Raw genomic sequence first — 12,216 nt, forward strand, 5'->3', positions numbered from 1 at the left:
CCCCCGGGGGTTACAAGAAATAATGGCCACAAGCTAGCAGAGAGCAGATTTAGACTGGACATTAGGAAGAACTTCTTCACAGTTAGAGTGGCCAAGGTCTGGAATGGGCTCCCAAGGGAGGTGGTGCTCTCCCCTACCCTGGGGGTCTTCAAGAGGAGGTTGGATATGCATCTAGCTGGGGTCATCTAGACCCAGCACTCTTTGCTGCCTATGCAGGGGGTCGGACACGATGATCTATTGAGGTCCCTTCCGACCCTAACATCTATGAATCTATTTGGATTCGGCCGAATAGAATCAGGAACTGTGGCCCGAATCAACTAATTGAAACACTGTCTCCGATTTGGGCCAAATCCAAATTGAATAGGGCCTGCTTCGCACATCCCTATTGATCTGTTCCTTGGGACAAGCAGTGGAACAGCAGGAAAAACTTGGTTCTGGGGATGGGTTTGTGATAATTAGTCTGTGCAATCTGCAACATTCCATCAGTATTTTTGAAATAGAATCATAGAAAATTAGGGTTGGAAGGGACCTCAGGAGGTCATCTAGTCCAACCTCCTGCTCAAAGCAGGACCATCCCACAACTAGATCATCCCAGCCAAGGCTTTGTCTAGCTGGGTCTTAAAAACCTCCAAGGATGGAGATTCAACCACCTCTCCTGGTAACCTGTTCCAATGTTTCACTACCCTCCTAGTGAGAAAATTCTTGCTAATATCTAACCTAAACTTCCCTTCTTGAAACTTGAGACCATTGCTCCTTGTTCTGTCATCTGCCACCACTGAGAAGAGTCTAGCTCCATCCTCTTTGGAACCACCCTTCAGGCAGTCAAAGACTGCTATCAAATCCCCTCTCAGTCTTCTCTTCTCTAGATTAAATAAGCCCAGTTCCCTCAGCCTCTCCTCATAAGTCATGTGCCCCAGCCCCCAAATCATTTTTGCTGTCCTCCACTGGACTTTCTCCAATTCGTCCACATGCTTTCTGTAGTGGGGGGGCCCAAGTACTCCAGATGTAGCCTTACCAGTGTTGAATAGACTACACTGAGAGTTATCATTCCTCTTGCCCTGATGGCAACACTCCTACCAATGCAGCCCAGTATGCCATTAGCCTTCTTGGCAAAAAGGGAACACTGTTGGCTCATATTCAACTTATTGTTCAATGTAACCCCCAGGTCCTTTTCTGCAGAGCTGCTGCCCAGCCAGTCAGCCCCCAAGACTTTACCAGTGTATGGGATTCTTCTGTCTTAAGTGCAGGACTTTTCATTTGTTGAACGTCATGAGATTCCTTTTGATCTAATCCTCCAATTTGTCTAGGTCTCTCTGAATCCTAGTCCTACCCTCCACCATATCTACTACTCCCCCTAGCTTGGTATCATCTGCAAACTTGCAGAGGGTGCACTCTATGTCATCTTCCAGGTCAGTGATGAAGATATTGAACAAAACTGGCCCCAGTTGTGGGAGATCATATCAAAAGCCTTGCTAAATCAAGATATATCACATCCACTGGTCTCCCCACATCCACAGACCCGATCACCTCATACAAGGCGATAAGGTTGGCAAGGCATGACTTGCCCTTGGTGAATCCATGCTGACTGTTTCTAATCACCTTACCTTCCAAGTGCTTAGAAATGGATTTCTTAAGGATCTGCTCCATGAAGCTGACTGATCTGTAGTCCCCTGGGTCCTCATTTTTCCTGTACTTAAATATGGGCACTATGTTTGCTATTTTCCAATAATCCCAGACCTCTCCTGATAGCCATGAGTTTTCAAAGATGATGGCCAGTGGTTCCGCAATCACATCAGCCAACTCCCTCAGCACCCTTGGTTGCATTCCATCTGGCCCCTTGGACTTGTATATGTCCTGCTTTTCTAAATAGTCCCTAACCTGTTCTTTCACTGCTATTGGCTGCTCACCTCCTCCCCAAACTGTACTGCCAGGTGCAGTAGACTGGGAGCTGACGCTGCTTGTGAAGACTGAAGTGAAAAAGGCATTTAGCACTTTAGCCTTTTCTGCATCCTTTGTCACTAGGTTTCTTCCCCCATTCAGTAAGGGACCCGCACTTTCCCTGATCTTCCTCTTGTTAGTGACATATTTGTAGAAACCCTTCTTGTTACCCTTCATGTCCTTTGCTAGTTGCAATTCCAATTGCGCTTTGGCCTTCCTGACTTCATCCCTGCATGCTCAAGCAATACTTTTATACTCTTCCCTAGTTGTTTGTCCAAGTTTCCACTTCTTATAAGCTTCCTTTTTGTGATTTAGTTTACTGAAGAGTTCTCTGTTAAGCCAAGCTGGTCTTCTGCCATATTGCTAGTCTTCCTGCACATCGGGATGGTTTGTTCCTGCACTCTCAGTAAGGCTTTTTTAAAGTACAGCCAGCTCTCCTGGACTCCTCTCCCCCTCAGACTGGCTTCCCAGGGGGTCCTGCCTAAGAGTTCCCTGAGCGAGTCGAAGTCTGTTTTTCTGAAGTCCAGGGTCCTTACTCTGCTGCTCTGCATCCTTCCTTTCCTCAAATCTAGCAGTCAGAGAGGAAGAATTGAAAATCTATCACATGTCCTGCTTACGTTCCATAAAGAGCTGGGTATATTCAAAATTTCATGTTAAAATATATTTATCTGTACTTTTTTTTAAGCAAGAAGTACTCTAGATCTTATCAATAGGTTTTCTCATGTGGAGTGGAAAGAATATATAACATTTTACCAACAAAACTTAGAATTATAGAAAAGTGGGGATGTTCTGTATATCATCTAACCATGTTCATTATTGCAAATGAGAATTGTTTCATTAAACAAAATGCAATACACAAAAATGGGAGGAAAAAAATAAATACATACATGTATTAGGTTTGTATTAGTAGCACAAACTAATAACCATGCTCTTAGACACCACTGATATATATGTAAAGCCTTATGCTCACAGTTAGTCTTTATCTAGATATATATTAATGCTATAGTTAAGATTCAAATGGCTCTCCTACTCTTAGTCATAATATCTATTTATCTATCTACACTAGTCAATTGCCCATCATGAATGACAGAGTGTTTAAGGGAGTGTTTATATGCTCCACCCCCACTCACCCTTTGGGTCTGGCCATGTAAACAGTCCCTCGGCTGCCTCCTCCTCCAGCCTCCAGCATGGCAGCTCCCTCCACCTACCCGCCTCCACTTCCTCACGTGGAACAGCGGAAGAGCAGGGCTTCCCTCCACCTGATGAAGTGGCGGCAGCTACAGGACAATGGCAGCGGTTCCCTCCCCCAAGCCCACCTGCCTCTGCCTCCTCCCCATAGAGCAGCAGGGCTTCCTTCTGCTTGAGACAGGGGTGGCTCCCTCTGCCCTGCCCACCCTCCTCCACCTCTGTCTCTTCCTGTGGAGCAGCAGGGCTTCCCTTTGCCTGAGGAGGTGGCAGCTGCAATGGCTCCTCTCTCCCCCCAGCCTGCCTCTGCCTCCTCCCTGCCTCAGGAGGGAGAGTCCCCGCAGTCAATCGCTGCTGGCCCTCTGGCTGGTGCATGAGCAGTTGCCCAAAAACATGGACAGACAGACACCCAGACTAAGCCCTTTATTACATTAGAGAGAGAGAGAGAGAGAGAGAGAGAGAGAGAGAGTGTGTGTGTAAAATCTTTCTAAGCCATGACTACCATTTTCCCCCCACCATTACCAATACATTAATCTCAATGGCACATGCTTTTATTCGTTTCTAGAGTTCCAACAGCAGTCTTGCTCTTAGTTGCTTTTAGTTGCTTGCTTTGACTTACTTATATCGAAATAAGCATAAAAAAAACTTGCCATATTGCTTCCAATTTTTGTCGTTGATTGTTTATCCTAATGCTTATGAAAGGTGCAAACTGATTTCATTGGAAATTCAAGTCAAAAGGTACAGTGTCAGCAGTGGGACTGCAAATTCTGCCATGCTACACCATCAATATGACTTAACCCTGGTGACAGAAAATCCCTCTTGAAATTAGAGGATAATGCATTCGCAAAGACTCTACAGACAAAGGGCACTTTTACACATGCTCCAGAGTAGCAAATTGGGAAGGGAAGAGAGATCAGGGTGGCACTTGGGGAGTGTGAAAAGCTAATTAGTGGCATGCTGGCAAAAAAAGATTGGCCCCTGTTGTTTTAAAGGATGGCTTTGGTCATTTGAAATTAAATACAAATAATAATACAGTAATAGCAAAGCACTAGACTATACAAATAATTCCAGAACATCTATTAATTATGAAATATTCACAAAAAACACCCTGTAAAAATCCCCAAAGTATATTTTATAATGATGAAACCGTATAAATGATTCTCAAAATGTAAACTTCAACTGATCCTACCATTTCTTTAAAAGGAAATCAATAAGAATTCAAGCCTCTCTGTGTCATTTTTATTCTTTATACATGCTTTTTTCAAAGCATAAGAGATAATGAATCAATTTGCATGAACTCTTCTTGTACAGATAGGTGTACATCTCTTGGCTACAGAGCCTGTTTCTTTTTTTTCCCCTTTTCTTTTACTTCAGATGTCAAAACTTTACTCAGAATAGGTTAGAGATCCTGTAGCACAGGGGTGGGCAAAATATGTCCAGCAAGTCCATTCTATCTGGCCTACAGGGCCCCTAAAATAATGTAGGGAATTAAAATGCATCTGTCCTTGGTTCCTGTCAAAGATGACAGGAACAAAGGGCAGTAGGACCCAGGGGAAGCCCTGGAAAGCTCCTGCAACAGCAGGGCCTGCCTGGCCCCATCCCCATGGTCAGAAGTCCCAGCAGGGGCTTCTCGCCTGGGACCATGAGACTCCTCCAGCGCGGTAAACTCAGGTAAGGGTGGGGTGTGGGGAAGGGCAGGGGATGAGCTGGTGCTGAGCACAGGGGAAAAGAAGCCCCTCCCCCGCCCCGTGACCAGAGCTCGCAGCTTCAGCCACTCGCAACCTGTGCAGGGCTGTCCTGAGCAGGCACAGGCAACCCCTGGCGGGCTGTGAGCAGCTGCAGCTCGAGGCGCTGGCCATGGGACAGGGGAGGGGCTACTTTTCCCCTTCCGCACTCAGAACCAGTTTGTCACCTGGCCCCACTGCCAGCCTGGGCCCCGCGTCGGCTCCGAGCTCGCTCATCAGGGCTGCACCATGGTGGCAGCAGCTGTGGGCCCCCCTGCTTGCTGTGCTGGGCAGTGTTTGCTGGTGCTGAGTGCAGGGGAGGAAAAGCAGCCCCTCGCCCACCCTGTGGTTGGTACCCCGTGCTGCAGTTGCCCACATGGGGCTTCCTGTGCCTGCTCAGGGCAGCCCTGCACAGGCTGCAAGCGGCTGCAGCAGGGAGGTCCAGGCACAGGGTGGGGGAGGGGCTGCTTTTCCCCCCTACTAAGCACCAGCTCCTTCCCTCCTGGCAAGCAGGGGGTCGGGGCTATGCGCTGCCCCCTGCCTGTATTGCGGGGCTAGGGGGGCACTGAGAGTGAGTGGGTGCGGGTACGGATGCGGGAGCAGGACCCGCACCCATGTCCTGGGGCCAGTGCCGGTGGGGCCCAGAGCAGGGTGGCAGGGGTATAGGGTCCCGGCCGGCAGGGGCTCTATGGAGCCAGGCCAGCTCCCCCCTCTCCCTGCTGGTGCAGCCCAGCCCAGCTCCACAGACCTCTGCCAGCCTGTGCCCCGCTCTGGGCCCCACCGGTGCTGGCCCTGGGACACTGGTCCCAAGATGGTAACCAGGGGGCGGGGCACCTGGGCGGGGCACCTGTCAAGGGGCGGGGCTACCCATGCGGCCCTCGACAGCTTGCCACAACTTAGTAAGCGGCCCCCTGCCTGAAATAATTGCCTGCCCCGCTGTAACAGATTTAGTATGCAGGGCTAGTGTATTTCTAAGCATTTGTATCAGATTACTCCCTCACCTTTCTTATTTTGCAGTATGAGATGAATATACACCATTCTGCAGGCTAATAATAAAAAAACAAGCAAGTCCTTCAGTTATTTATAAAACACCACCACTCAGATAATCTTTTAGCACCTTAAAATCTTCATCTAAATGCACTCATAAAAGTAAAAGTGAAAAATTACTGCAGTAAGCAGTGCAGATTGAGAAAATGCAATGTACATACCACTGTGCTTCCATTGTGCATGTTATGTGTGTCCTTATGGGCATGGGCACAGAAATCTATACAAGCTGTTACTCCAGAGAAAGGCCTACCATCCTTAGATCCAAGTCGACAGTCTGGGCCCATGTATTCATTTTCCACCTAAAATTAAAATACATGAGGTTTATTTGGAGACAGCACTGAGCTATTTAAGATTCCATAGGCCGAAGTGGCATTGGTTTTTAACTAAATAAATGTACTTATGAACACTGTTTTATCAGAGAGTAAATATTGTCTTGTGCAACATACTGCAATATTATTCCTGGGTGTCACCAAGACAGTTAGCTCAGCCAGATTCAAAGAATTATTAAGCTTGTATAAAAGAAAATTTCCCTATGTACAACAGATAATAGCTATTGATATTTTACCAGGACAGGGGGTGGAGACAAAAGCCCAGAGGTATGTGAAGTGCCTGGGGACCTGGCAGTAGGGAAAACAATAATGGGTACCTAAGCAGCATTCTCTGGGAGAAGACAGGACAGTTAGTTAACTATTTAAAATGTTTATATACTAATGCAAGAAGTATGGAGAACAAACAGGAAAAACTGGAGGTCCCAGTACAATTCAGATTTATGACGTGATTGGGATTATAGAGACATGATGGTATAGTTCACATGACCAGAGTATGATCCTAGATGGATGTAGCTTGTTCAGGAAGGACAGGCAAGGGAAAAAAGGGAGGTGGTGTTGCCCTGTACATAAAAAACAATGTACACAGGCTAGGGACAGACATTACACTTAAACAGTTTTAAGTGATCAGAAACTGGTTTAAAACTGTTACAGAACAGATGTTCAGTACACATAAACCAGCTTGAAAATGGCTGAAACCAATCTGAGATAAACATGGTTAAATGTAGTATCAGACTTAATTGATTTGGGTCAGACTGGTTTATGCAGTGTCTGTCCCAAACCCCTTCCAGGTTTAACTTAAACCAGAGTTCCCCAGCATCCCAGATGCTTTGCAGCCTTGAGTAGGGTTTTCTGTTCCAGAGCATGGCTGGACCCATCCCTGTGCCAGGCTTCCCTTTGTCCCCTCCCCACTCCCTGCTCAAGCAGGGATTCCCCCCTCCCCTCTCCCACAGCATGGACTGTAGGCAGCATGTCATATGCTAGCTAATGCTGGGAGGTGTCTGTGTAAGGCAAACAGGAGAAAGGCAGACAGGACAGTGTCTGCTTAGGGCTTTTTGGAGTTAATCAACAAGTCAGCTGGTAATGTCCCTCCCTTGAAAAAAGTTGTTTAAGAAGAGCCTGAACTAATGAGAAAGGCTTTCATTTTCTTATTGGGCTGATAAATGCTCTGTTATCAATCCCGTGCTGGCTTCCTCATTGGTCAGGAGCAGCGAGGCGGGGAACCCTTCCCTAATTGAAGCGTCCTGCTGGGGCCTGCCCATGCCCCCTCTCAGGTCAGCACTGTGGATAGGAAAGGAGGGCTGCTCAGCTTCTAGCCTAAGCCACTGCAAGCGTGTGCTTGCATTTCTTCAGTTCAAAAGGAATGTCTGTGCAGTTGGAAAACGATTCAGCCTAGCCAGGTTAGACTAACCTGCAAAAACTGAATCAATAAGGGCTCAGGCTTTTTGAATGCCTGTCCCTAGCCCATTTGTTTTGAAGTACAGTGCAAAGTGGAAGGCAGGCCTGTTGAAAGCCTCTAGGTAACAGTCCAAGGGGAGCGCATCAGGAAAGGTGTAATAGTGGGTGTCTGCTACAGGTGGACAAAGGCTGGAACAACTGATGGAAGTTTCCAAATCGCAGGACCTGGTTCTCATGGGTGATTGTAATTATTGGGACATCTGATGAGAGGAACACAAAGCAGTGCACAAGCAGTTGAGCAAATTCCTGGGGTGTGATGGGGATAACTTTTTGATATGGATGGTAGACAGGCAAACAGAGGGGAAGCTCTTCTCGACTTGCTGCTCACAAACAGGGAGGAACTACTAGAGAAGGTAAAGGCAAGAGGTATCTTGGATTACAGTGACCACAAAATGATAGAGTTCAAGATGATGAGGGGAAGAAAGAAAAAGAGCAGCAGAATAAAGACAATGGACTTCAAAAAAGCAGACTTCAACAAACTCAGGAAACTGGTAGGCAGGATCCTTTGGGAGGCAAGTCTGGGGGGAAAAGGAGGCTGAAATAACTAGGTATATTTAGTCTGCAGAAGGTAGTCTGGAGAAGAGAAGACAGAGGGGTGGGAGGTGAGATTTGATAACAGTGTTCAAATGCCTGAAAGGCAATTACAGTGAGGATAGGAAAGGGCTTTTCTCTCTGATGGAAGGGTACAGTGCTAGAAGCAATGGCCTCAAGCTTTAGCAAGGAAAATTTAAGTGGCAGATTAAGAGGAACTTTTTGACTAAGAGGATGGTTAAAGGCTACCTAGAGAAACTGTGAAACCTACATCCTCATAAGTTTTCAAGAACAAAGTTAGACAGACAGTTGGTTGGGATACTTCAGTCAGGGGTGATCCTGCCTTGAGCAAGGGATTGGATTAGATGTCCTGCAATGTCCCTTCCAGTCCTACTTTCCTATGATTCTATAATCTTAAAATTTTTAGGAGGTAAACTGATCAATAGGCTAGAGCAGAAAGATACTTTCCCCCGGATACAGTATTTCAAAATTGGCTGAATGCATAATTGTACTTTTGCTGATGATAAAGGGTTCTTCAGAGAAATTCAGTATAGACTACTGCCAGTAAGCCATCAAATATGCCCTACAAGCCCAATGGCATTTCAAGATATGTGACCATATGTGAACAAAAATGAGAAATGGTGCTCATGTGCAGTTATACACAGAATAAGATGCTCAAATAATACACTGAGTGAAAGTATTTGTGCTCACGTATGTAAAATTATTAGGGCGGGCAATTCCAGGTACTTAAATACTAATTTTCAATAGTTTGGTATTTCTCTTGTGTTGTCACCATTTAATTCGGCTAATGTCATGAGCAAACTCGTGCTAGGGGGGATTCCTTCCGACTCTCACCACTTGTTATTTAGATGTGCACTGATGTTCTTACTTGCATGTGAATGGAGAAGGGTGGAAGAAAAAAACCCAAAAACCCAAAAAAACCTATTGAGGGAGGCTAATAACTTCATAAGAAAATAAAAGTCTTCCTTATGTCCTTTCTTTCTTTCCTTTTTTGGAAACCACACCCACAGTTGGTAACAACACCACACTATGGATCATAAAAAAATCATATAGGATCATCTCTTTCTATACCATCCCGAACAAATGTTTGTTTAACCTGCACTTAAAACCTTCCAGAGGTAGAAATTCCAGAATCTGTTCTAGTGCTCTAAGTAATCTATTCTGGTGGTTAATGACTCCTAATAAACAATGTCAAATCTCAATATCAAATGTAAATTTCCTTTGTTATACTTTAAGTCCATTACTTCTTGTCCTGCTCCCTGTGCACAAAGAGAACAGTTGAATTTCATCTTATTTATATTTTCTTTTTATGTTTGAAGACGATCACCCCACCTCCCTTTCCAAAACAAATAAATCAAATTCTTTCAATTTTGCCCAATATGGCCTAATTTCTAGAAAGATCTTTAACAATTTTTGTTGCTCTCCTCTAGGTTCCTTCCAATACACACTAATGAAGACTAGGTAAAATCAACGTGCTATTTACTGCTGAAAGTTCAAAGCTTTAGAGTTCTAAAGAAGGAATGTTGATTTTAATCTGTGTCACTCACTTCCACCCAGAGGGGTGCAGTATGCAAACAGACAGAAGGACTAAGGTATACAAATGAACTGAGAAGGAGAAACATTTCAACTACAAAGATTGCTTCATATTATTTGTCCATTTATCCAGAACAAAGAACTCAAGATTTGAAGTGAGCTGGCCAAAGCAATGCAGGAAATCAGAGTGAAAATGGGATTCCTAGCTGCCTGGATCTTTGGCACCACAATTCTGACAATCTATGAAACAGTATATGTACAATTAAAATAACTGAGAGAAAAATTTCCATCAGCTGGTCTGACTTGCCTGAAAGATGCTGAAGATCAAAGGGCATGAATGCAAGGAATCACTGCTGAATGAAAGGTTATTTATGGGACTTATGCACCCAATTATTAATCTGTAAGATTTCAATAACATGTTATTACAATAAAATATTTTACGTGATGTCTGAAGCTGTTCTCCATTTAGTTGAGAAGGATTTTAACTTTTTTAAAGGAAAAACATAGGTCCTTTAAAGATGTTAGAGAAATGTACATCTTATTTAGTTAGTCTATAAAGGTACATATCTATCCTGCCTTCAGAGAAATGTAAGACAAAGATGTCCAGTTTAGTAAAGTTTTTTGCTCCTTATGCATCAGTAGGGGTCATTTTAGTCTTAAGTGTATTTGAGGGGGACAGGAAGAGGGTTGTCATGTTTAAAGCAGTAGTGCTCAAACCTCTGGTTCTGCAGGCCAGATGAGGCTCACCTGAAGGATGGATTGAACCCCGCACACCTGGATCAGACTGCAGGCCCTTGGTTGGCCCCTACATACTGGGATCAGGCCCTAGTGTCCAGTGTTGCCCGTATTCTTCCCTGAGCACTGTGATTTGGCCCTGGGGCCCAGAGCTGTCCCCTCCCTGCCTCGAGCACTGGGATTGGGCCGTAGGGCCCAGCACCACCCTACATGGTGGGATATGGCCTTGGGGCCGGGTAACTCCGATGCCCACCTCTGCACCCTAGGGTAAGGCATCTGGATCCAGTGCATGGGGTTTGTGTTTCTCCATGGTTATGACCACTGCTCTACTGCTGTCAAATTTCCAGAACTGTGGAGAGCCCTGAATGCCAGAAGACAGAGTGCAAGGAGCCAGATCTGGCTGGCAGGTGAGGGATTGAGCACCCCTCATTTTAAGCCTGTACTCACAGACATACCTGATTCTGAAAAGCTTCAGGAGCAAGTTTCTTATAAACAGGAGCCACATCAGTAGCTAACATTTGCAAATTATTTTCAAGAAGTTCCTCCTACAGAAAACAAAAAAATATTTATAACCTATCATTTGCAGTTTACTTCAAAACATCTAACCTAAACTAGTAAAGCCAAGATTCAAAGTTAATGCACCCTCTATCTTATATTTAATTTACTTGATCTTATTTCCTGTGGTTATTGTTCTTGGCCATAAATACACTTGCTATCACAAACAGTACATGGCAAAAGCATCAAAACTGACAAAAAACCACAGTAGACAAGGAGTTAATTCCATCTTTGTTTTTGTCTTCTCTTGTACAGGTATTCTAGAGAAGATGGCTGTTCCAAAAACAGCAGGAAGGGAAGGCAGGCATTTGCTTACCATGTTGGGAAATCTTTTTTGTCACTGTTTTTGCTTATTGGAACTTGCTTGTTTAATACTGATAAGAGTTTCTGCTGAAAAATCCTGTTGATTATCAGAGTTGTAACAAGCAGAGTTGGTGCCATGGACAAGCCTGTAGGAAAGCTGCAAGGGGGGTGCATACAAGGGTTCAGAGAGTGGAAGTGAGATGTGCATGATAGTTCAGAGGCAAGGGGAGTGGGGCACAGCAGTCTCACCCATGCTGGAATCTCCTAACCAGTCCCTGGCTGTGCTACTGCTACCTCATACTCTGCCTACCCTGGCTGTTGCTCTTAAAGTAGCAGCAACAGCATCCATGCAGAGGTAAATTAAGATTTACTGGGGCCCTGGGCAAAAACAAAATTGGGAGCCCCCCTCTAGAGGTGCACCGATATATCAGTTGCATATCGGATTGGCACTGATAAAAGCAAAGTTAACATTATTGGCTATTGGCTTTTTTTGGCCCATGTAGCCAATTAATGTCATGGATAAATGCCACATGCATGTGGCCAGGAATGCAGCCAGGCAGTGTCCAGGCAGCTTGGAAAGCAGTGTCCTGCCAGTAAATCTGGGGTAGGGAGGGGCGTTGGGGGGGCACATGGAGGGCCCAAAGGTGAGAGAATGGGGCAGGGGCTGGGGCAATGGCAGGGGCAAGTGCTGCCCAGTCAGGGTGGTGAACGCAACCCTGGGGTCAGGAGTGGGACAGAGCCACAGAAGGCTCATCAGGGGGGCATGGGAGGTTGGGTGGGGGCAGCTCCCCCGCACTGCACGCATTCCCGAGGGAAGCATGAGGGGCATGTGCCCCCCACAATTTGTGCAAAGGGTAAGG

General features: G+C 45.5%; 1 protein-coding gene across 5 annotated transcripts in view; it reads right to left on the bottom strand.

Moving 5' to 3' along the window:
- The window catches only part of TET1 (tet methylcytosine dioxygenase 1), a 139,078-nt gene that overhangs the window by 46,478 nt on the left and 80,384 nt on the right, over positions 1-12,216 (bottom strand). For all 5 annotated transcript variants that reach the window (XR_003092049.1, XR_003092050.1, XM_025193235.1 and 2 more), the window contains exons 8-9: positions 10,954-11,043; positions 6,056-6,193 (exon numbers count right to left, since the gene is read on the bottom strand). Coding sequence is in view for 3 of the 5 variants with exons in the window: in XM_025193235.1 (XP_025049020.1) it covers positions 6,056-6,193; positions 10,954-11,043 (228 nt within the window). In the remaining 2 variants the exon portion in view is untranslated. The remainder of the gene's footprint in view (positions 1-6,055; positions 6,194-10,953; positions 11,044-12,216) is intronic.

The sequence above is a fragment of the Alligator sinensis genome, unplaced genomic scaffold (assembly GCF_000455745.1).
Source record: "Alligator sinensis unplaced genomic scaffold, ASM45574v1 scaffold1841_1, whole genome shotgun sequence".
Lineage (NCBI taxonomy): Eukaryota > Metazoa > Chordata > Crocodylia > Alligatoridae > Alligator > Alligator sinensis.